Source organism: Equus caballus, chromosome 19, assembly GCF_041296265.1.
Source record: "Equus caballus isolate H_3958 breed thoroughbred chromosome 19, TB-T2T, whole genome shotgun sequence".
Lineage (NCBI taxonomy): Eukaryota > Metazoa > Chordata > Mammalia > Perissodactyla > Equidae > Equus > Equus caballus.
Window position 1 is genome coordinate 34,331,424 of NC_091702.1, and position 25,991 is coordinate 34,357,414.

Here is a 25,991-nt window from a genome sequence, read left to right on the forward strand (position 1 = left end):
GTCCTTCAAAGGCCTAGACGTTTGTCTAATTTCTCAAGATCAAATATGGAAGAAGGAAGGTGATGTAAATATGAGATGTCCCCAGGATAGTAGAAAACATCCATTTGAGAGGACGGGTAAAGCCAAAGTTGAATGGTTGTAAAGACGAATGATACTGTCTGCCAAGACGAAGAAAGAAAAAAAGTCTAGATAAATAATATCAAACATGAAAAGAGGGATAACTACAACAGATGCTGTAGAGGTTTTAAAAAGGACATTATGAATGACTTTGTGCCAGTTAATTTTAAAACTCACACAAAACAAGAAAATTCCTAGAAAAAAAGAATTAAATTCACTTAACTAAATGAAAATCCAGTGCAAGACTAGAAAAGATGAAGACACTGAACTAGTAAGTAAAAACCTTCCCACGAAGAAGATATCAGTCTCAGATGGTTTTGCTGGTAAATTCTTTCCCAAAATTCAAAGAACAAAGAATTCCAATTTCACATGAACTATCCCAGAATACATAAAAAGGAGAACACCCTCTATTCATTTAATGAGTATAACCTTAATGCTAAAACCCAACAAGGACAACACGAGAAAGAAAAATTATACATTATTCTCAATTGTAAATACAGACGCAGAAGTCCTAAATATACATATGTTGGAAAACCAAATCTAGCAACGTACAGAAGATAATACATAACAAATAAGTTGGATTTGTCACAAGAATACAAGGTTGGTTTCCCATATATGAATGTGGCTCAGCACACTAAGAAATTAAAGGGGAAAATTCATTTGATCGTCTCGACAGAGGCAGAAAAAGTGTCTGATAAAATTCAACGTCCATTCATATTAAAAACTCTCAGTAAACCAGGGATAGAAGGAGATTTCCTCTAGCCTGATAAAAGTAACAACCAACCTACCCCAAACCGGATGAAATGCTGAAAACAAGCCCTCTTAAGATTCAGAACTAAAAAACACCCCACACTCTAACCATTAGAAGTACATTATTCAGTCTGTCGAAGAAGGTTCCATTAAGCATCTACGAAACTCAGTTTCAGATCCCAAAGTGAATTTGCGCTGCCACACACAACATGCTGTTAACAGGAGTGCATGGAGAGGAGATGCGTCAGACACACTCACTTCATTCCAGGCCAGGCTACAAATGTGACTCACAGTCAAATTCTCCCCTCTCTAAAAACTATAAAATCTGAAGAACAAAAACGAACAGCACTTATTCAAATGGACTTTCAGAGAGGAGGCAGAAACCAAAGAAAAACTTGAGCACTGTAACAAATCTCTTTATCTAGCATCTTTAGGGAAGGAGTAATTTTCTATTAAATCGCAATTGCAGAAAACTTAAGCTCATCCTCTTAAGCTTTGAAGCTTTGATCATAACCACTGTGGGAGAGAACTTTCTCAAACAGGTTAGAACGTGCCACACATAGCTGACCCTTTCCTGATGACTCTGGGCCAGTCTGTTCTGACTATCAATTTCAGCATGATAGCCTATTACAATCCTGATGCCCTTACGGAGCATCAAGAAGCAGAGGATTTTTCCACCAGCAGGAATATTTCCTTAAATGTTCTTTCCTGAGTTTTTGCTTCTTGGTGCCAAGTGAGTGAGAGACCAGTATACTCCCAAATTCTTAGATTATAAATTTCTTAGTGGACCCTCAACTCCTGATGTAGTGAGAAATGGTATAGGAAAAGATAAAACATATCTGGGCAGTGGTATGAGCATAACAGGAATATTTTCTAAGTTCTCCCACTCAGCACATGTAAACATTATAAGCAGCACAATGAAAAAACTTGCGAGATTGGGATGGCTGAATGAAGAGCACTTCTCCTTTTCAGGGAGCAGCTGGTCTTTAAGGATAAATGGAACATGTCTGAACATGCCAAATTACATGTTTTTTTTTCCTCCTTGGGGGGGAGGAAATCAAGAATATAAATCACAGCTTTCAAACACAGTATTTATCTTCTAAAAATAAATTTTGAGTTGTGAAGAATTATATGCTAAGATTATATAAAACATTAAGAATGTACTTTTGACTAGATCGTATTTTAGTTGCTTAAAGTATCATCTAACAAACTACAGGGCTATCACTATCAATAAACATAGACTGAAGACAAGTAAGCTATTGGGCTAAACGTGGTCCAAAGAAAGGGATCTGAATCATGGTTTTTAAACCTCAAAGACTTTATTCAACTGAAGAGATGAGGCACACTGTGAGCAAAACAAAAAAGATGTGTTACGGCATGGGTTTAGATTAAGTGAGGTAGAAATTTAGTAGGATTTTGTAGTTTAAGAGACGGATAAAGTTCTGGTAGTTTAAGAGATAAAGAGATGGATAAAGTTCAAGGTCAAAATGGATTTCTCAAGGTCACTCATTCAGCTTTTAGTAGACACTAATGAATGTTAAGATCCCTTCCACCCCCCAAATCATAACCAAAACCAATGGTGTGGTTGTAAGTTAATGTTTTGGTTTCCAAATGGAGGACCCTGTATTTGGCTACGTGACCTTTAGGAAGTCCTTTAGAGGCTCTGAGACCTGATTTCCTTTTCTGTAAAATAGGATTTTTTTACTCTGCCTTGGTTACAGAGCTGTTAAAAGGCTCAGATAAGACTATTTCCTTCTATCCTGCAAAATACCATATATTTTTGTTAGGGGGTTAGTTTTGAAGTAACAGTCCCTCTAATCTAATCAAAAAGTTAGCAAAGAACAAACTACAGTTATTAATAAAATTAATCTGCCCCACTTTCGGGCAGGCCTAAGTTATTAAATGTGTGATTATTAAGCTGATTACCATACACAACTACAATTACTATTACTTTTACAAAATCAGACCAGGGATTTCAGTTCATCTCATTTTCTTTATGCTATCCAGTTATCTAGTAAAGTCATTTGTCCTGTTTTTGGTGTATTTTGCATCACACAGATATCATATTATCTCATTAATAATAGGCAAGGGCAACAAGAACAACATTCAGTCCTGGGTACTTGATGCTTAAAAAGCAAAGGGGGGTTGGAATAGGGATGGGAGTAGAAGAGAGAGCTGGATCATGACTTCTCAAAGTGTGATGAGAATACATGCAGGTCCTGTCCCAGACCCACCCACTCAGTCTCTGGGGTGGAGCAAGAAATCAGCATTTTTAATACCCTCTGGGGGGACTCCCGCGCACTCTCCACTTTGAGACCCCCGTGCTTGAGTGTAGAAGCCTGAGTGCCCCAGTGTTGTTTTCATTTTATTGATTCGGTGCCTACAGAATACTCTGCCCTTCACCCCAGTTCTCTCAAGGATCTCTGTATCACCCCAGTGCGTGTGAGGTCTTTTTATTTCAGACCCATCATTCCCAAAGGCAGAGGAGAAGCAGAAGTGAGTCCAAGATGGACAGGCAGATTTCAGGGAGGAATCACCCCGGAAAAGAAATCCCTGCTTTCTGGTTCCTGCCTCTCTCCCTTCGGACACCTGAGGGCAGACACACATAAACCTCAGGGAGCAAACCTTCCCCTCCTGGGAGGAGGCGGGTAGCCTGGAGACAAACCTGCTTCAGTGCTGAGACTAAGGCTGCCTGTCTGCCAGGGCTGCAAGAGGACAACCACAACCAGCAGAAAGAGGGTATTTCTCCCCCAGTTCAGTTAACTGTTGACACAATCTGTTTACACCGGCCCCCTGGATACAAAACGGAGTTGATGGGGAAATATGAATAAGAGATTTAACATGAAGTAACTTTCCTTTACACATGGTACAACAGATACAAAGTTTGCAAAGTATTTCAAATACCGAATAAATGCCTGGCCTTAACCCTCCTCCTCAATTAATAATTCCAGCAGAAAATCAGGAAGACACTCTTTAAAAACACGAAACTAAAAAAAAAACCATTGAAATAAAAACGGTATCCAGGCCTGAGTGCACAACTGAGCAGGCTTGCAGGGTGGTTTTGCCCACAGAGAGGTTTTGTTTAGTCTGCAAAGTGTTGCTGTTGTTTATAATTTGAATTAGTTGCCAACTTAAAAAGAAAAACCAACAAAACCTGGAATTTTTACATAAAAACCCAAATTTCCAAATTCTCTTGAAAAAGCACAAGGCTGTTAATACAAGGTATTAATTGGCAAAACCGTGGTGGTAGCTGTCTCCCGCAGAGGAGCTCCCTGTTGAAACTGAGGCCCCAGTCAACGCGCGCTCTGTGGCCCTGTGTATCACCGGTGTTCGGGGCCCTGGGCCTCACCAGGGGACTGAACACTGACCAGCCAAATTATGCAGTTCTTTACAGTGACTTTCACAGCAATGGGGAAGGGAATCGGAACCAGACAAGAGCGCTTACTTTTTTCTACATTTCATTTAGAAATAAAGAAAGTAATCTCCAATTAAATACTGGTAGGCATGTGGGTTGGCCCAGGCCTGGGCAGGTACCCTCCTGCATCCTCCTCTCCTGCCCTTCGCGCCCCCACCCACCCCATGCAGGGCAAGACGGACTGAAAGGACTTCCAACCGTCACCATCTTGCAGCCCATGGTAACATCACTGACAACTACCTGCCTATGTTATCTCCTCATCCCAGAGACTTGAAATAAAAAAGACAGGCCCCCAGAACATCCAGTATACAGGAAGGCCATAAGCATCCAAAATTCTAAAACATCGCAGACAATCGACTTTGAAGGCTGGGACCTAAGGTTAAGTCTGGAGTTAGCAGAGGAGGTTCCCTTTACACCTTAGTTTGTCGGATGAATGAATGACTCTGGACAAGCTACTCCTGACATCTCCATTTAGTTATGAGGAATGTAGGATCACCTGGAGTGAAACCAGGAGATTTCTATCTCAAAAGTAGATAATTATAAATAAGGTCCTTAGCTAATCCCTTACTGTGAAAATGTGATAAAATCAGATGAGTAATAATACCTCCTGAAACTCAGCAATCTTCCCTAACACGTAAGTAAAGTGGCAATAACGTATTTACGGGTAGCATAAACCAAAGTTCAATTCTAGCGGGCAGTATCCAATGACGAGCCAGGAAACGTGCCCTCAGCGAGGGTCAACGGACTGTGTATCCTGGACAAGTCACTCTTCCTCTGCCTTTATTCTGGGGGGATAGTACTAATTATCTCTCCCTTACCTACCTCACAGGAATGTTGTAATGTCTATAAATCCTCTGGAGTACCTCAGGAAGAGGATGATATATAAACAGGCCATATTTATATTAATATTAGTCTTACCTCACAAGATGCCTCAGTGGAATGAGAACTTTATAGGTACCTGGTAAATGTGACTAACTGCTTTCCCTCTCCCTGGGAGGTAAAGGGGAGGGGGATGGAGGCAGGGAAAGAAGCCCAGATCAGCACCCACCTCTGTTCTGATGGATACTGGTTTTCAGGCATCATCTTTGGCATCTGCAGGGGCTGATGTGGTGGCCGGGGGACCGCAAAGGTTTGCTGCTGTGGTCCAGGTTCTGGAAGCGAATGAGGGGCGGGGGTGGGGCCCACACCTTGTACTGGGCCAGCTGCAGGGACATGCGCCGAGGTGGGCAGAGTTGCCTGAGGTGGGGGAAACAGGGAATTCTGATGGGTGGGTGACAGGGGGGTGGTAGGAGGGGTTAATGGCTTGAACCCAGAGGGAGGCTTCCTATCATAGGCACTGTAAACAGAAAAAGAGAAGGAACCATTAAGCTGCAATGAAGCCATTAGCGTGGTCACCAGGTCCAGCAGAACGCTAGGTTGCAGCCCACGATTGCCAGGAAATGACAGCATTAACATAGTTAAATTGCTGGCAGCCCCGAGGGAATATTTGTACCTCTGAAAAGTGACAAACACACTGCGTCACAGGGACTTGTTTAACACTTCTAGTGATTCTTCTCAGGGATAATTTTAGCCTCCGCTTCCGGTTTCCTTTTTCCCCTCTTCTACAAGAATGCTCCATGCATGCGTGTAGGGGTACGTGGAAGAGGGGAGAATTTACACCTTGAGGGGAGTTTTCTGGCCCCCTCTCCCAATGATTCCCGGCTTCCCAGGAATTAGCCAGAATCTTTGCTGAAGATACATTTCTGCCGGAACATCACTTGATTTAACAACTCTTCTCCTCCCCCCTCCAGGCAGATCTATGTTTATCTTTTAGAGCAAAGAATGATTTAAAATTAAAGCTTCGTTCCTGGGGCCTGGATATGCTTAAGTAAAGGGCACAGGCATCAGGACTTTTTCATATATTCTGATTTGAAGATTACTTCTTTGGTGCTTAAAGTTCACATTAACATATGATAGACATGAAGAAGTATATATTCCCTCCCTCGAAGCCACAGATCAAATATCCCAGTATTCAAGGTTCTTTTCCTTAGGAGGGCTCAGAACCCCATGAACTCAGTACCCCACAGAGCTGGTTTAACAGTTTTGCGTTTCATGTGCAGCACAAAGGCCCCATTTGCACTGGTCCTCACCTAGAGGATTACATTGCCACGAAAGACGGGGTGTGCTACCCTGAGTATCTGCTGAATGACACTTCAAACAGTCAGCTTGATGGCTCCTTTCTGGCGGCCTTTCTCTGGCTCCACTTACCAATAGTTGTAGAGGCACTTTTCTCCGTAGTTAGCACCGAGAGCCTGCTCATGGCTACAGGACGACAGCTCAGAGGAGGGGCTGTGCAGCTCCCGTTTGATCTTGGTTGGAGGTGGGGCATGAAGCACCACTGAAATCAGAAGAGGGGTGAGGGAAGAACAGAGAGAGGACAGTGATTAACAGGGAGCACAATGCTTCCTTCTGCAAGCCCTGTAACTAGCTGATTGTTCTTGGAACTCATGTCAAATCACATGCCAGAGAAAGACAAACACAGAGCCTTCCATCTAAAACCAATGAAAAGTTCTTTAAAGTCAGAAATCATCATCTGACACTTTCAATTAGCCAAGCCTTTTTTCCAAATTTCTTTGGTGTTGGGTCTGCTTCCCAGAGGCTCTGAAAGCCTTGAAAATTCTGCAGGTGATGGTTCTTCAAGAAAATGCAGGTGTGATAGAATACCAAGGGTTGCAGACATGAGGAATTTTGTTTCCGAAAAGGACAAATTAGCTAAAAATATATTGGTAGACATTACACATTAGCTTATCAAAGGCTTGAAACTGCTCTGGCAAATACATTTCTTATTCAGAGATGTACTCACAAGTTAAATCTATGACTTTTTAAAAGTCCTTCCCCAGGCAACTCTAAATATCAGTTCTAAGAAATACTCAACCTTAGAGGCATTTCAAAACTTTTAAAAGCAAAGGATGCAACAACGGACCAAACCACAATCTCGGAAAGGCTAACTGAGTACAGGGAAAGTCCTGGAAACCCTCATGTTCTGTCTGCTCTGTGCCTTTCCTTGCAACCGACCGGGAAGGGCAGGTTTTCATAACCAATCTTTTCATACATAGTGCCAATTGCTTTTCCTAAATTGGATGAAACAGTACATAGGGCTGTTGCTTTATGATTGGAAGTCAACTGTATATTCCATGTGTGACTCTAAGGGGCAAAGTAATGAGTTTTCCAAATCAAGGGGACTTACATACAGTGGCAAAACCAAACCAAACTAAAGCAGGTTTGCCTTTTCTGTCTTATCCAGTAGCTAACTCATTCTAGAGAAGGACCCACAGTAGAAGGACGAACTCTAAAGATGCTGCACTATGAGGGCTGTCTTCTTCAATTTATGGATGAGAAGTGCTACTCTCTGTCCAACTGTCTTGGAGGCTGGGGGAGGAGAGCGACTTGAGCTTTTGTGCCAGCCACTTTCCACTGTATCAAAGGTCTCATTAAATAGCTAACCACAGTTAATGCCCTGGTGACCCCCTAAAATTTTCTGTTTGACTTAAATGTTTACTCCTAAAACACTTTCAGGAGCTTGGTTAATTCTTAGTGATTAGTAGAATTAGCTAAATGATCATCCCTATTCTGTCTGATAAGACTGAACAATCTTCTGGCCAACTGGTTTCTCAGGTGCCTCTTCCAACTCCGAATTCTGGTCTCAGAGTGAACAAACGAGACGGATGATTCTACCACAGCTGACAAGTTTGTAAAGCAAAGTCCTGCCAGTGACTGACTGGACAGGAGAGGTTTCCATAATTCCCCTCCTATAGAATGCCAACTGCTTTTCCTGAGTACATAAAATAAGTCCAGAACTGGCAGATTATATTTAGAAGTCATTAGAGTCTCTCTTGTGATTTTTTGATGGTGACATCATGGCAGCCAACCCGCAATTATTATCAAATGTTTTCCGACATTCAGACACAGAAAACGGCTAAGCTTGTTGCTGTTAGAATGTTGTTAGTAAGTGAGAAGGGAGAGTCAGGCAACTTGAACAGAGAAAACCATTTCTCCAAGGCAGTGGATGGTCTGGTGGTTCTCAGCATGGCCCCTTTGTCACTGCCTCTCCAGAATCACCAGTCTTCCGCCATAAAAGTTTTGGCAAAATAATGAGGAAACGTGATGATGCACCAATGTAAACAAAAGTTACATGTCCTTGAAAAGTCTACTTTTCTTACTTTAGCTAAAGAAAATCACTTATAACCACTGCTTTACCTAAGTTTAGAAAGTAAACAATTATGGTGTTATTCAATTTTCTCATTTCAGGTTTTAGAAATGTCTTGACATTTTCATATTATAAAAGTTACTGCTGACAAGACTAACATCAGTGGGTAAACCAAAGTTTCCCAGAAAGAAAAAAATTTTATAATGGCTTCAGAAACAGCATATACCCATTTTGAAAGAGAATATAAACTGCCAGCTAATTCTGACATCTTGATTTCTTCAAATCCACATGGTATATACTTTTAGTGTGTACCACACCATTTTGGCTTAAAATTATATGCTATCTTCTACTATCCCCAAATTGTCTTATACCTGGAAGGAGGAGCTTAAGAAATATCTGATGAGTGCTACGCTCTGAATGTTTATGTCCCCACAACATGCCAATGCCCAGTGTGATGGTTATTAGGAGGTAGGGCCTTTGGAAGGTGATTAGGTCATGAAGGCAGAGCCATGTGAGGACACAACGAGAAGTCTGTGACCTGGAAGAGAGCCCTCACCTGACCATGCTGGCACCCTGATCTCAGACTCTCAGCCTCTAGAACTATGAGAAATAAATTTCTGTTTATAAGCCACCCAGTCTGTGGCATTTTGTCATAGCAGCCCAAATGGACTAAGACAATATGTGATTGAACTGATTATATTTCCAATTAATTCTTAACCTTGAAGGCAGGAACCACATCTACTCTACAAGGCTAGGCACAACCTTAGTCATAAATATCTTTTCCCCAGGAATCAACCACTTGAAGGAGAGAGAAGAGAGTGGAATAGGGCAGGAACAGAAAGTTTCACAGATCACTGACAGGAAAGCCATTAGGGGCCCTGCAAGTGGTAAGGAAGAAGGCTCAGATCTCCAAAAGGACTGCCGGGGCAGAGGGGGTGTGAAGGAGCCTGATTATGGCATGCATTAGTCAGAGATAGTGGTGTATTTAAAGCAGGGACTTAGAAGCCCAAGGAATGCTCCTTACTTTCAGTCTGTTCCCTCCTTTGTAAAATGAGATATGTGATGCTGCCTTGAGAAATACAGAAAATGGCACAGCACCTTGCAGATGGTGCTATGATGTTGTGTAATTATACACTGTGCTTTCAAAAATAGAGTATTTACCTTCGCACAGGCGACTTACTAAACGATGACAGAAACCTAGGACTATAGAGCGTGGCAATGAATTAGAATTGAAAAAGGATCAAGAACTCCTGAGGAAGTTTGAAAAGAAATGCTAACAAAGTTGACTGAGTTAATAAATATTTTCTACAAATAGAAATTTTGAGTTTAAGCTCAGAGTTATGGGAGATGGCCCATAAAGCCAATGGTGCCCTAATAACAATTCCAGGGGAATATGGGCCACCTTCCTTGTTGTAAAGATTCCATTCATTCATTCATTCATTCACCTATTCATTCATTCACTAGCATTTTCTATGGTCCAGGCATCCTGGAGGTGCCAGGGATATGAGAGCAAGTAAAACAGACATGGGCCTTTCTTTAGGACACGCATAATTTAGGGAGGGTTCTGACTTTTGCATCTTCTCATAGACACAATTAGAGTTAGAGTAGGGCCTCACAGTCCGCTTAATTTAGGCCCTTACATTTGTACATAAGGATCCTGAGGCCCAAAGGAGTTAAAGGAATTGCTCAAGGTCTTGGAGCTGCTGCTATTAGAGCGAGAGGAGGCAAGAGCTCCCTACTCTCAGTTCAGTAATCTACCACATGAATAGAAATGGGAGATAGTTCACTCACCCACTTTGTACATTAAAAATAGAAGACATTAACCTTTTTTTCAGCTGAAACAACAAAAATACCACGTTACACCTGCTTGAGAGAAAGTGCTCTAGGATGAAGGAAAAATGCATAAGAACTAATATATCTCTGGAAAAGAACAAGGTAGACGGACAAAGAAAGAAGCAGCCAGCCAGACCCCTTATGATTTACTTTGTGCCAAGATGCTCTTACATACATTATTTTATTTGATCTTCCAACCCAATGAGAAAGCTACTTCCACTGTCTCCATTTTATAGATGAGAAAACCAAGGCTCAAAAAGGTAAGCAATCTGCCGTGGTGTTATAACTGTAAGTGGTCAGGATTCCTACCTAAACAGCTCTTAGTCATTCCATCATATTGCCTCCCAGGTCCCCCTGAGAGAAAAAGACTAAATCAAAAAGGGATTAAAATAAACAGGGAAAGAGCTGGAGAAGAAAGACACCTCGAGAAAAGAGAGTGGAAGATTGTTCCACACAATCACACAGAGTGTGAACACAGAGTGGAAGTGTCCACACAGAGTGGAACAGTTCCCCACACTGTTGCCATGTATACCACCTCTTTCCCCAAATGCCCTGCCCCTCCTGAAACTGCTTCTTGACAATTCCCTCTTAACGCCACCTCTGAGGCAAGAATACTTTGACTGAGTTGTCTGGACCCCTATTTAACTACAAGAACTCTGTTAAGGATCCACGCACAAATACATATGAGAGTCTCTACTTGTCCGAGGTAGGAAAGGTAAGGCTGGCTGACAAGATTTAAGTCCCTATTTCTGGGTATGCACTCAAAGTCCAATGTATTGCCTCATAGACCACCATAACACCATTTTAAATTTAGAAATGATGCTCATAAATCAACCAACTTAACTTCATGGTTGCTGTTCTTACTAGGGAATTTCTTGGGAGATACAAGATTTTTCTATCTTCCAAAGAGTGATCAAAAATCAGGCCTGATCTTAGCCAATGCAGTAAGTCAAGAAAAATAATAAAGGCAAAAAGATTAGAAAGGAAAAAATATAGCTGTCATTATTCACAGATGGCCTGGTTGGGTACACAGAAAATATAAAAGTATCCACAAAGTATAAGAATCAATAAGCTAATTTACCAAGATCATTGGCTACAAGGCCAATATATAAAAAGAACTACTTCTATATAGTTACTAAAACAATGTAAAACTTAAAAAATACATGTACAATAGCAACAAAGAAGACCAAATACCCACATCTAATAAAAGACATATAAGGTGCTTGAACCAAAAACTACAAAACACTGAGGAAAATTAAACAACTCTCAATAAATGGAAGGATATGTCATGTTCATGAGTTGGAAAGCTTGATATTATAAAAATATCAATACTTCCCAAATTATCTATAGTCTCAGTGTAACCCCAAACAAAATCTCAGCACTACACAGAATTGAGAATGAAGCAATTACAATTACATTTAACAACATGGACTCTCCTAAATATATTGAGCAAAGGAAGCCAGACACAAAAGGGAACATACTGTACGAGCCAATTTATATAACGTTCAAAAGGAGACAAAACTAATCTATGGTGTTTATAGTCCCGATGGAGGTTACTCGAGTCTGGGGGTGCTGCCTATTCAGGAGGCACAAGTAGTCTCCTTATATTCTGGTAAGTTCTAGGTCTTGATCTAAATACCTGTACGGTTTGTGAAAATTTATCAAGCTATACTCTTGCTATGTTATTTCAATTAAGCTTCTGATTTGAAAAAAGCAGCCCTGTCCTGGTCAGATAGCATCACTGAGTTAATACTCACTAAGATTTCTCAAACTTGAGAAAATCCTTCTTCTGTGATGGTTTAGAAGCACTCTTCCAAAGAAATAACCCAATTGTTTTAAAATGGAAAAAATAGACAAACTGGCCCATTCAAGAGAAATAATAATTCCCTCTGCTGACAAAATCTGTTTCCTGCCCACAAGGACAGGCCTGTGGACTCTGTCCAAGGCCGTTACCCCATGCCAGTGCTGGCAGTGAACTTCACTATTACAGTACCGAGGATCAAAACAAAGGAAAACACTTTTGTTGAATGTTATGATGAACAACAGTTTGATTCAAAAGGAATTATTTTTTTTTAGAAAGACAAAACCCACCTTGTCTAACAAGCCTTTCCTTTGGTGTGTTTTATAATCATCAAAGTTTCAGTTTGCCACAGACTTTTCTGTAAATACATACAACATTTATGTAGTTGCTGAGTGTTAAAGAAATTGCCAATCAGTTATGCCGTGGTCTGAGCAGGAGACAGATTAAGCCCATCCTTATCTCCCCTGCTTCAGACACAGGATTCGCCTGCCTTCCACCAGTTGTCATCGTTCAGGCTTTGCTTCGGGGTTTTCCTCCTCCCTTCTTCAGTTTCATTACCTCCATCTGGGCCAGACTCCATCTTTCCCAAATTGGCTGTGTAGGTCTGACCTCGGGGGAGGAACTTATCTGGTCACACTCAACAGCCATGTTCTTCTTATTTTACCTGGAGAGTTGTGTCTCAGGATGGAAGTTGACCAAAACACCAGTACCTGCCTCCAAATGGCAGGTCATGAGGCTATGTCTCAGGTGGCCAGCCTCTGTCTCCAGGCCTCTCAGAGCACGTCTCCACAAATGTGATATGGAATGTACGCGGTCATAGTCAGAGACTTCTTGGGATTCCACAGCCATAATCCTAAAGTGAAGGTCTATTCCTAAGCTCACTACTCTCTGTGCCACCAGCTTTCTGTCACTGCTCCTCTCTTAGATCACTACCATGGACCCCAAGACATCTGCCACACTGTCCTTTGGCTGTAGCAGTGAGTGGAACAGGAGGAAAGAAGGCAAAAGACTCTATGGCAGAGGGACATGTGAATATAAAAATGACATTGGCAAAACAGAACTGAAGATGCCACCAGAAAGAGTGGGTGTGGCCTCTTCTCCCCTGATTTATCCTTAACTTGTCAGAGTATCCCGTTCACGAAGACCAGAGGGCTCTAAGTCACCAGATTGCACTGGCCCTTGGGTTCTGTGCTTTGAAAAGCACAACAAAGCCAAAAGGCCTACTTTCCAACATACTGCTGCCTTTCCTTCCCTCTGGCCTTTTTTGACAAATTTTGAGACAAAGCTCAAACAGCTAGTTAAGTAAGAAAAGACAGAGAGATAGGATGAGGCTTATTTTTTAAATTCCACCATATTTCCAGAAGAGATCAGAAATATGTCTTTATTTTAGGGCTGAGTATATTAGAAATTCAATTCAAGCACAAAATACATTCCTAATATCTGAGTATTCTTTGAATTTCTATAGCAGCACCAGTGAAAGATAAGGACCAGAGACAATACCCTGTTCTGGGAACCAAGGAGGTTCAAGGGAGTTGAAGTACACAGATAGGTTCCGTCACCTGAGAGAGTATCTGGAAAAAGAGATGCCTTTTGGATTTCCAAGCCAAGGAAGAGACATGCTCAAACCCGTCTGAATGGTTAACGTTGATTCTGCCTGGCAACAGTTTCCAAAGATAAAAATTTGCAATGTTATCAAATTTAGTGAGGGGGCACAAGTTCTAAAAGCAGAATTGGAGAAGGTATGGGGGAATGTGGTGTTTTCTTTAATATCTCACAGAGCTAACTTTTGTGAGCATAAATTAAAAAACTGAATATAGTAAAAAATCATCCATAAATAGTCAAATCAACTATTTAGTAAGCTGTGCTAAAAAATCTTAATAAGTCCCTCAAAAGCCCTGTCCTCAAACAAGCACAAACAATCTCCCATCCAAAAGTCTCCACCAGACCCACCCCGTTCATCTAACAGTGTTTTAAGGTCAACACAATAACGTGGATGTGAGAGGTGAGAGATTTGACAACATAGGGGATTTCCACGCCTAAGGTCAGCAGTTCTGTAAGTTGTTCGCATTTCTACAAATCCTTTAAAAATGTAGCCTAAAGGGGGCCGGTCCGTGGCCAAGTGGTTAAGTTCGTGCGCCCAGGGTTTCGCTGGTTCAGATTCTGGGTGCGGAAGTGGTGCCACTCATCAGGCCATGCTGAGATGGTGTCCCACATACACAACTAGAGGCACATCACAACTAGAATACACAACTATGCACTGGGGGGCTTTGGGGAGAAGAACAAAAAGATTGGCAACAGATGTTAGCTCAGGGCCAATCTTAAAAAAAAAAAAATGTAGCCTAAAAAAGTCAACAACTACAAAATAACTGGCCAGGAGTCTTCAAAAAAGCCAATGTTACAAAAAAAACCAAAAAAAAAGGTAGGCAGATTGTTGTAAATTGAAGATAAAAGAAGCATAACAATAAATGCCATGTGTGATTCTTAATTGAATCTTAGATCTAAAACAGTATCAATATCAGCTATAAAAGACTTTTAGGGGACAATTTGGGAATTCTGAATATTACTGAATAAAAGTTAATTTTCTTAGGCTATGTAGAAGAATGTCCTTAATTTTTGGAGATGCTCACTAAAGTATTTGGGGGTGAACTGTCATAACGTCTGCAACTTGTTTTTCGAATGGTTCAGAAAGAAAAATATATTTATACATAGAGAAATGAAGCAAATGTAGAAATATGTTTTGAAAATAAATCAATAAAACATACTATATCCCATCTCCTCTGAGATACTTGGAGAAAAAAATCCCTTTATCTTATGGTCAACTAACAAGTCAAAAGTAGATGTGCTAAGAACTTCAAAACCAAGCACTCACACATGAAGAAAGCCACCCCTGGCCCATTACCAAATTGGAAGGATACTGTCCTGTTTATCCTTTACTTTTACCATGTTTGGATAACATAGCTCCGGGAATCTAAAGTTACACAAGGACAAATGTTGATCATACTCTAACGTCTAAGGCAGTGGTTCTCAAATATTTTTTTGGCCCTGGCCCACTTAGAAAGGAGAAGGGAACACCCAAGGAGGGCAGAATGGAAACTGGTACTGCTGTCAGCATGACTATTGCCCATTGCCACCTCTACCACTGCCTGGGTAAAAAGACAGCAATTACGCAAGTACAAAATATTAACAAAAGTAAAATCTATCAGTAATTCCACACACATACAACAGGAACTAAAACATATGCCCAACTCAAGACCACAAAACAGTCTTGGAAAAAAATGGAGAATGTCCACACCTTGTGAATATATATGTACAACAGGTTTGGAGCATCACCAGATCAGCTAGATGACTCATTAAATTTCATCCTTAGAGTCCTCAAGAGGGCACAATGCAGCCATCACCAACCTGTGCAGGTTGGCAAAATTAAAAAGAATTGAAGTTCTCTTCCTTGAGGTTCTCCTCCATTCTCTTCCCTCCTAAGTAGCTGGGTGGCTCCTTTTGCCCATAAAGGCCGAGTACGGCCAGGGCCAAGAGAGGAAGCTTGAAATAGTGGCCTGGGATTTTTGGTGCTCTCAGCCTTAGGGAAAAAAGGCAAGAGTTCTTGGGGGTGCCAACTGTTCCAACCTAGCTCAGCAGGCTAAGAGATCCAAAAGGAATGTGGAGCTGAAGCCCTAAATTGTGTTAAAGAAAGTATGTTGGCTTGGAGAATCCCCTGTGCATTTATGTCTTGGGAATCAAGGATGGCAGTAGGAATCCAGTGGGCAATCCAGGCTCTCCATACAGTTCATGGGAAATATGACGAACATCTGGTGTAGCTAACACCTAGGTGAGCACACTACATACAGGGGCTGAGATTTCAGGGCAGGCTCATTCTGCAATCTCAAACTGCAAAATAGCTGCATTTGTCCTGGGCAAAGTCCTACATGAAGACAGCAAGGCTTCCGCTCTGGGATAGAATTTGGTATCAGTAGGTATAGGGAAAGATCTCTCCAGGATTGGCACAGTGGTGGTATTCAGGATTTCAGAATGGTGATCAATCATGGTGGGGTTAGAGTGTTGATCACTCCAGGTTATTTTTTCCTACTTGTGCTGTTTCTCAGCAAGGACCAAAGGACTGAATATCACCCTGGTGGTATATTTCAGGGCCCTGCAGTGTAGCATCAACCATGAGGCAGCAGAATTCATCAATTAACAATTAGAGAAGCCCTTCCTATATGGCCAATATCATCTTCTGTACAATAAATAACGCAAGAACCAAATTAGGAACCGATAAAGCTAGTTCCGAGAACATCCGGCTCCAGGAATCCGATCTCTCTGAGGCAGTAGGAAAAACCTCCAGTCAGCAGAAGGGAGGCTTCAGGAGTTGGTGTGTGGGGAAAAAAAAAAACCACTCATTTTTCATGATTTAGAGCTAGAAACTTGGCATGATATAATCAGCTCTAGAAAAAAGACTTTGAACTTATTATCATGACACGGACTATGGAAAAAGATAGTCAGATCCAACCATCAGGGTTAGGCTTACAGTGGCATAGGTAAAGGATCAAACCAAGAGCGAGACTCAAGTCTTGATGACCCTGCATGAAAATGGCTGGGGAATAACAGAGTGAAATAATAACCAACAAAACTATAGCCAGGTCTTGCTACAGCAGGAAGTGAGGTGGGGAAGACGACTCCTTTTTGCCCATAAGAGTAGATGACATTATCCCGAGTATTTGGAAATTCAAGAGCTGGAAGCTTTCTGGGGATGCCAGCTCAGGAACACTCTGTTGGTGAGCTCCTATGAAAAATGATAGGCACTTACTTGAAAGATATTCTAGAGACTGTCTCCAGAGAGCCCACCCTCCGTTCACAAATGGGGTAGCAGAAAAACAGGGTTAGCAGGGACATCAGAAGATTACTTCAGAATTCTGAAAATGGAAAGCCAGAGGCCTCGAATTCAAGCGTTAGAAATTAAAGGGAGGAAAAGGAGCTTAGAAAAGAACTGGCCCAACTTTGAAAATGTATAAATAGCATGAGTGAGAGTGGTATCTGAAGCATCTCTAAAGGCCACCTGCAAAGGCAGTGGAATTTCTCCCAGGATACAGGAATTAGAGTTATTGATAGAATTTCTCCCACCTGGGCTTTAAATTAGACAACAGAATTGATATCATGAAGAAGTTAAAACCATGAGGCCATGCTCTGTAAGCCTCCCTTCCATTTTCTATTACCTCGGATAACCCTAAATCTCTGCTATGGCCTCGAGCTGACAACAGCGACCTGGGTGTAGGCTGTGCCACGGATAATGCGTTGGGCTTGAAGACGGCGCTTTCTCTGGGGAAATGCTGGCTGTGTGTAGGATTGGTGCTTCAACAACAAAATGCAGCAGTGCTCACATTGGTTCTACAGGGTGAAGTGTTTCTAAATTTTGTTTGTGTAGGGCCAGTGTTATGGTATTTTATGCCCTTATTGCTCCCTGGAATGTGGAGAATATAATACAAGATAGATTCAACAGTGGGGAAATCCAGCTCTGAAGATGTCAAAGCACATTGGCGGTTCCACCTTAAGGGGCCCCTGGGCTGTAGCTTCCGTGAAACCCCAAAACAATGCCCTTCCGGCTAGGGTAAAAGCAGAAAAAGATGAAAATGGTGGTTTTACACTTACAGATTTTAATTTCTCTGTGGGAAAGGGGGATGCACTTGATAAGGGGGTTATACTTTACAGGAAAGGGCTTTATTGGGGGGCATTCTTACACTGCTGAGATCATATTATTTGAACTATAATGCTCATATTCTCTAGTGACTTCATATAATGGGGAGGAGAGGGGGTGATTTGGAAGTTTGCTTCTGTTAAGCTTGCTCAACGATTATAAGATCCTGCAAAAAACTTCCTCCCCCTCTTCCTTCTTCTTCCAGCAATGGTAGCAGCTGGCCGGCAGAACCAGCACATGGTATCTCAGAATCAAATCACCAACTGAAACACTACTGGTCAGAAGATGAAAAACTAAATTTTGCCCATGAAAGTCACTTTGGGAGTTCACTGTATAACATACAACTGCACCCCAAAAGGTGGGATAGTACCATATAGGCTGACTGATCAAAATGTGGGGGGCACCCTAGCCTCTGGTGGGGTTCAAGGCTTCCCCTGCCTCTTTACTCCTCCTCCAGAGAGGAGAAAATGTGATCCAAGGAAAGGATGCCACCCAGGTCCTAAAGGACACACAGTAGGGGGACAGCTTTGGCTAGGAAGAACAAAAGTGGTCCTCAAGGCTATTTGCTTCTTCTAACGCAGGGGCTGGGAGATGCTCTTGTCCTCCAAAGGCTGAGAGGGCCCTGGGAAGAGCTCAGGGTAATAATGAGCCTATGCACAGGAAGGCAGAGACTGGCTTGTTGTGGGCCTTAGAAGCAAGAGTCCTCAAGGCTGACCTACCACCCAGCGGCAAGTTTGCCAGGTTAAAGAAGTTGGCTGATCACATCCTTGGTCATCAACTAAGAGTTCCACTTGCGAATTGGAATTTGGGATACTGGCCTTGTCATTTCTTTACCTCTATCAATACTAACAATGACGACACAGGTGATTTTTAAAGGTTTTTATTCTAAGTATAGCTAAAATAGAAAGAAAGAGATTCTTTGTATTAATGCTCCTTCTCTCCTCCTCCCAAGAGAAGTGGTACTATTAGTAAGAGGAGCCCACCTTGGATGTATGTACTAAATCAGGAACGTCCTGACTCACAGATGGGGAACCGTGGGTAAGAAGGAGTACCTATCACGGAACAGCTGCATCTTGTTCTCACTACAAAATTGCACATCTTTCAAATAGTCATTTCTAAACAGAAAATCTCTGTTATCAAATAAGGAAGGTAATTTAATGCCAATGGTAGTAGAGAGGTTTTTTTTTTGACCCAGATGAACTAGTTTCAGATTTACTTCAAGTTCACACTCTCCACACTTCAGTATTATTTTTGAAACAGCTTGGATTTATGCAGTTCCTTTTCTTCAAAGGTCTCATTTATCCTAACAATTTAGAATTGTTACTTTAGAATTCTGAAAATAGAAATCCCGAGGCCTTGAATATAAGAGTAAGAAATTAAAGCAAGGAGAAGGAACTTAGAAAAGAACTGGCCTAACCCTGATTGAGGTACGGCTTGTGTATTAATAGATATGTGGCTCTTCCATAAAAGTATTTTGTGTAGAATTAATATTTCTAATTGCATAAGAGTGTCCATCCCAAAACTTGTGGGCCACAGAGAAACCAAAGCATCTGACAGTCAAGTGAAAGGATTGTCCGAGTGTACTGAGCTGACTCTGAGGAGAGTCAAGATGAAAATAAGCGGTTCCTCTGGGTTTGAATGCAAGGGCTTGACTACGAAGGGCCGGGTCTTGGTAAACTTACAGCCTGGAGAGATGGCTTCCACTTGGGGCCTTTGGTTACTTTCAAGATTAAGGGACTGAAGGAATAAAAACGTGACTGGCTGGCCTGATTACACCAAAAGGAGGATTTGAATATTATTTATACCAACTACTTTGCTGGGGCAGCTGTTCAAAGAATTTTAATATTCAACCTTCACCAATATGATGGACAACTATTTGTTTTATTTTCATGGTTGAGAAAGAGGTCTAAGAAAACCTGTCCTCCCAACTCGAGCTTTGTTAGAGATGACACGATGGCTTCCTCTACCGTGGGCCTTAAGTCAACCACAGTCCATTTTACCAGAAGGACTGCTCACAGTGGAACACACCTCAGGAAAAGGGGAAACAGGGCATTTTTTCTGAATGGGAAAAAACTGCAAAAAAATTGCAAAACTCATCCCTTCTATAATTAATTCCCAATTTATAATTCTCATCTAAAGTGGCATTAAAGTGTTAAGAATACTAGAAATAGGATCTAAGCACTGTGGAAAATTTTATCTTTGACTTCAAGTTTAACATTCATCTTTAAAATCTGACAGGAGAAAATCCAAACTCTAGAGAAATCGGCGTCTCCCCCGAGAACCATTCCTTCTATCTATAGCCCTCCTTCTCCTAAAAGCAGAAACTCAGCAAGTGCGTCAAGCATGCCTCAACCATGACTTGTTCTCCAGCACATGCAGTCGTACTGGGAAACATAGCATTAGCTGCATAATGTCTAAATGCAGCCTAGGAAGACTGGGCTGTGTGTGTGTTTAAAAGAGGAATCAGACAATGAGAACTAGCCATAACTAGTTGTTTTCTATTTCTCTCTAAGGTCATTCCAAGGACTCTCAGAACTCAGAGACCCTCTACAGAGTTACTTCCTTATTAGCTAGAGGCTGGTGTTGGGGGCTGTTGAAAGATGGGGTGGAAGAGGAACATAACAGAGAACGTGGTGCTGGGTGAAATACATTCACCAAGTATCGGCTGTATGCAGAGCGGGGCGCAACGGCTGAGGCCGAGATCAAGAAACATAAGACCGGGTTCTCTGCTTTTGGAGACACTTACAGCCGAAGAGAAACTGTTTTCTGTTTCAACAAGAGTGGAAATTGGGAAGGAAGGACTAAGTTTAATATTTGTCAAAATACAGAATACATTAAAACCCTATGCTGCTTTCTCCTTATTCCTCAAGAAATAAGATTTCATGGCTGCTGGGGAAGGAAAGGTATGAAAAGGGAGTTAAGGAGGAGCAGAAATGTTCTGACTCGAAGATCCCTCAGCACAGTGAAGCTATCACCGCTGAATTATTCTCTATAGAAAACTTGGGGTAGGCACGCCAGGATCTGGCCTTTACTGTGGCAGCCTCCTAGAAGAGACATCCCCCCTCTTCTATTCTACCTTTTCTATGGGAAAAGTATAAAAGACCCTCATTAAGTGCCCTTTCAGGCAATTACAAAGCATTTCCAGGCACTCAGCTGAAAAGTGTTTATGTAAGCTAAGTCCTCCTCAGCCCCTCTGGAGAAGCACAAATATCAGCATCCTCTTACACAGCTGATAGCTGGGGTTACCTCCTGAGAGGTTTCAAACTCTCTCACAAAAGGATAATCTGCCCAGGCCTGCTCTTTTTTTTTTAATAGGGAAGGGAAGACATTCTTACAGGACCAATTTATAGCAAGGGAAATATTTCAGAAAAAGAATCCTTACAGCCAAACACAAATGCAAACAGCCTCATTTCGGTTGTGAGGATGAGGAGCAGGAACTAAGACAAGCTCTTTAAAACCCTGAGGAAATGGCGCTGGATCATTACTGTTAAGTTTTGTTTTGCTTTTTAAGTGATTGTCCTTTTTATGCCTATCATACAACCCTGGTCTAGCCCGCACAGCCCTTCGGGGGTGTCTGTGAGTTGATAGCCAAGAAGATGCTGGAGGATGCTTAGGGTGGGCACCACTGAGGCAAGTGTGCCCCTAGAGCGTGGCTTCGTCCAGGGTGAGGAGGCAATTCTGGTTTTGGGGTTGCTCAGAGGCTAGGTTCTTTCCGGTACGCCCTGGGATGTTCACTGAGGAGGCAAGGCATTTGATGAGTGTCCAGGGTAAGGCTTGCAGCCATAGTGAGCCCCCCCCCCCCCCCATAGCTGAGTAGCAGTCTGGGGAGTGTCATTTTAAAATGACATGGATCCGACCACAGTGGGAAATTAAACAGGAGAGAGAAGGCTGAGGAGTAGAGAAATTACAGCTTTGTCTCCCCCATGTTAAAATGTAAGCCTACGCAAGAAATATCTGCATTGTGGCAGCCAGACACCCGTTCTTGAGGCCTGGAGTAAAGACTGGAGCTTGGAGTAGAGGAGCAGGCAGGAATCTTCAACGGGGAGCGAAAGCCACAGCCCCATGGGAAGCAGGAGATAAAAGGGTAATATCCTCAGATCAAGTCTCAACACCTCTCTCTCCAGGGAAGCCAAACCACCCTCTCCTATTATCACTCCCTTTAGACAGCTACAGTCTAAAATGGGAGGCAAAGAAAGGGGGGGTGCACTCACTGGTCGGTAGCAGCCCTTCCCCATAAGCCCAGGCCATCAGCATGGAAGTTGGAGGGTTAAAGTCAGCACTTAAAAGAAAACTCAAGCCCCATTAAGCCCAGGCTCCGAGAACAAGGAGCAGCAGGGAAGCCAAAGGAAACTAATTTTGGAGGTTCTCCAAGCTGCCAATCACAAGCATATTTCTAACAGTCCCAGTGTTGTTTGAGTTGGTTGTTTTTCCACCGGCTGCACAATGGGGTCTGGTTATTCATTGAAAAAGTCTGCAAGGGAGCCCCGCCCTCCATTCACAACCAATTTGGAATGCTCCATTCAAGCAAGAGGGGGACTCTGCAGCTCAACTCGCTGGGGCAGACAGAGCTGAGCCCAGCTGTCGCCGCAGGGACGCTTGCTCACCCAGCGCGCTGTGTTTATGTAAGAAACTCAGACACTGCAGGCGCCTGCCTGCTCCACACCCTCCCTAAGATTCAGATGGCCAAGACCCTGGCTGAAATCTGCAAGGGTGTGCAAGTCAGCTCCAAGTGAGGTCTGCAAGTGCCCTCTGGCAAAAGGAGAAAGGCAAAAGAAAACTATCTGGTGCTGCCCTGTTCAGAATGTGACTGTAGCAATGGTATTTCTGCTGCCCCAGGGCGAGCTGGTTTGCATTAGAGGACGCCCTCTCTGGAGGCCCGCCTTTCCAGACTCCTTGTTTTCCAATCATTGCCAAGAGCTACATTGGGAGCCACCTGGCTTCCTCCCCAAGGGAGCCGGTCTCTGGAGACACTACTAGATTCTCTGGCTGCAGGTGTGGGGGGTGGGAGCTACCTATTACAAACAGTTTCACAGTCCCTTTCCCTAGCTTTGCATCTGACCTGAAAAGTTTTTAATACCCCCCTGAATGCCCATGAGACATCACAAGGGAAGAGTGAGGAGATCTGGGGATGGAAGGTGAAATCTACTCCAAGGACAATGCTCCAAGGACAATGCAAAGTACAAGGCTAAAAACTGGTTTGGTTTCTTAGAGATTTTTTTCAAACCTTCACGAATCCCCCTGAGGAAGATCTGATGAAGGCAGTCTGACAACCAGACTTTATTTCAAGGAAAAGCATACTACTTTTTGAAAATCAAATCCAGGAGATAAACTGTAGTTGTTGGGTTGTTTCCTCTTTTTCATAATATATTTGGCTATTTTCAAATGGCTTATGTTCGAAAGAAGACTGCCCCCACCCCCACCCCCAGTGAACTCAGATGATGACACGGGAAGCATTGCTCTGAAGTCTTTCTGACCACAGGATCCCCATTCGATGCCTTGGCTGCTCTGCAGATCAGTCTCAAACTCCGGGGCTTTTAATAGCTAGATCTTATCCTGCTCCCCGGAGCCTCGCACCCTCTGCTGCAACTTTCCCCTGGAAGCTTCCTCCTTCCAGGCAGAGGAGCCTCCTTTCTTTGCTATGCAGGGTCCTTTTATGTGCGGGCTCTTCTCCCTGAGAAGAGTTGCTAGTCCACTGTCATCCACCTGCCAAGCCCAAAGGTGTACTTACGTTATGGTTACGTTCTCTGTCACAAACACACACACGCATGCATGCACGCAGGTGCGTGCCCACCCATGTACACTCTGAAGGCCTAGTTATTTTGCCCCTTCTTTAAGCTGAGTCTCTTAGAGGGATGGGACAATGATAGAAACTGACGACGAAAGCCTCTGTTAAACGAGCTTGATGAGTTCACAAAATGAATTTTTAAAAAAGCAACCTAATCCGCTACTGGCATCAGCATGCCTGGCGCTTGTCCAAGAGCTGGGAACTGCAACATGACAAGACTCTGAGCTCCTCGGATTCCGAATGGAGAAGCACTGTGTGCCAGGGCACAGATGGGGCCCAAGCTGCCTCAAGGGCAGCCATGCGCCCGAGAGGGGGCTGTGAGCCTCTGAGCCTGGATGTACTTTACCACCATTGAAACCTGAGAAACATGTAGGGGGAACAGTCTCTTGGTAGAGAATCACACATCCCACCCAACTCCACTACCAGTAACATTTTTTCTGGGACTGAAATTAAAACAATGATACTATTAGATGTAGAAATGGCAGACAGTACAAATTCTCAGCTTCATCAGGCTACCCATGTCTTAATCTTGTAAAAGTGAAGAATGCTGGCAAACAGAGGATGGATGGTAAATTCTTGATTGATACCAGGATTTTGTTACCCCTGGAATCTACATAAGTGATCTGCCTGGCAGACACAGATGTAATTCCCCATTCCACGTTTTTCTCGACAGACACAAAGGACTGGAAAGATTACTGGATTTTATTAGAGGACTGAGAGCAGAGAGACATTGAAGAAGAAGAGAAAACTCCATTGTTTTTAATAAGCCAAACTGAATTAAAGTTAGACGAAGACAGATTTTGTGTAAACATGTGGCTCTTTTAGATAAATGGGAACTCTAGGTCTTGGATCCTTAAGAGTGTTGGGTCTAAGGATCCTGGAAGCTCTCAAAACAGGAAGGATTTCAAATCATTCAGCACTCTCTCAGTGTAAGCAGTGGGCTAGCTAACAAAGACTTTGAAAGCAGCATTGTAAACCTGGAATCGTATAACCTATCCCCTGCACACTGTCCTCCTGCTGTCTTCCCCACCCCTCCTTCTCCCTACCTTCAGAACTATTGGCTCTTGAGAAGGATAAAACTCATAGCCTTGACTCCCTCAAGCCTCTTATTTTTAAAGTGCCTCTTGTTTTCTTTCTTACCTTTCATAACAAAAAGGCTTTAGGATGATCTTTTCAAATAGAAAGGGCTGGAGACCACAGAGCAAGTAAACCTAGAGTTTCGCTACACCACATCTAGGTCCAAAATGATGTGCTCTCTGCAAAAGGAAAGACTTGCCTCTACTATATCAGCCTCATATGTAATAATAAAAACCCAAAAAAAACAGTTGAATAATCTGAGATTGAAACAGGATTAAGATCAATGTGTTTCAGGCTCAAAGGCTGTCATAACAGTAATCCTATTTCCCCAGCCATCTACTGCTATGTATTTATGAAAAGTCGATTTTATCAGTTAATTAGCCAGTCTTAGGAAATTACTCATACTTCCATGTCAGTCCACTCTTTGAAACAGAGATCTAAAAAGAACACTTCAGGGGGAAAATAAGGTCATTTGGATTTTAACACAGTTCTCTAAATGATATTTGGTATGGAGGCCATCTTTTTTTTTGGAAGATTAGCTCTGAGCTAACATCTGCCGCCAATCCTCCTCTTTTTTGCTGAGGAAGACTGGTCCTGAGTGAACATCCATACCCATCTTCCTCTACTTTATATGTGGGACACCTGCCACAGCATGGCTTGACAAGCAGGTGCGTCTGCATGGGGATCCGGGCCGGGGAACCCTGGGCCGCCAAAGTGGATTGTGTGACCAGGGCAGCCCTGAGGCCATGGTTTGAAAAATCAGATTTTTATCATGCCTTCTCTCCAGTATAAAATATTTTAGTTATTCAAGATGCTGACAGGTAAACATTCACAATAACCCAATGAAAACAAATCAGATTTTATAAAAGCAGAACTAAAATCTGCATTTTAAAAAACTATTTACATATGCCACAGTCTAGTAACACAGTTAAGTACCCAAGTTCAGAAAAATGAATGGAAACACCCTCCCAAATATAAGCACTTTGAGTTCTAATCTTATCCATGGTTTTGATTTGTAGTTAATTCTGTGAAAATGTGTAAAGATGTGTACACAGCTATCTACTGACTTGGGTTCCCCGGTTTGGTAGCTCTGTGTGTTAATACACATATTTAGCTACACACACATTTATATAGATATATACACATACTTATTTATAATACGCTGGACATAGATATATGCTCAAAGTTTTATCTGTACACACACTAATATGTATTCTAGGAAGCATGTCAGTTTTATAATTTTTCTGTTTTATAATTTCTTTCTCTCTTCCAAATCCTAGACGGAAAAACTCAAGGCAACCAAGATATTTAATAAGATTCTCAGGATCATAGAATGAAGAGGAC

General features: G+C 42.4%; 1 protein-coding gene across 3 annotated transcripts in view; it reads right to left on the reverse strand.

Annotated features, from left to right (window-relative positions):
• Window positions 1-25,991, reverse strand: part of ETV5 (ETS variant transcription factor 5) — a 56,290-nt gene that overhangs the window by 23,130 nt on the left and 7,169 nt on the right. For all 3 annotated transcript variants that reach the window (XM_014732795.3, XM_005601864.4, XM_014732794.3), the window contains 2 exons: window positions 6,530-6,659; window positions 5,331-5,618 (listed from right to left, as the gene is read on the reverse strand). In XM_014732795.3, coding sequence (XP_014588281.2) covers window positions 5,331-5,618; window positions 6,530-6,659 — 418 coding nt within the window. The remainder of the gene's footprint in view (window positions 1-5,330; window positions 5,619-6,529; window positions 6,660-25,991) is intronic.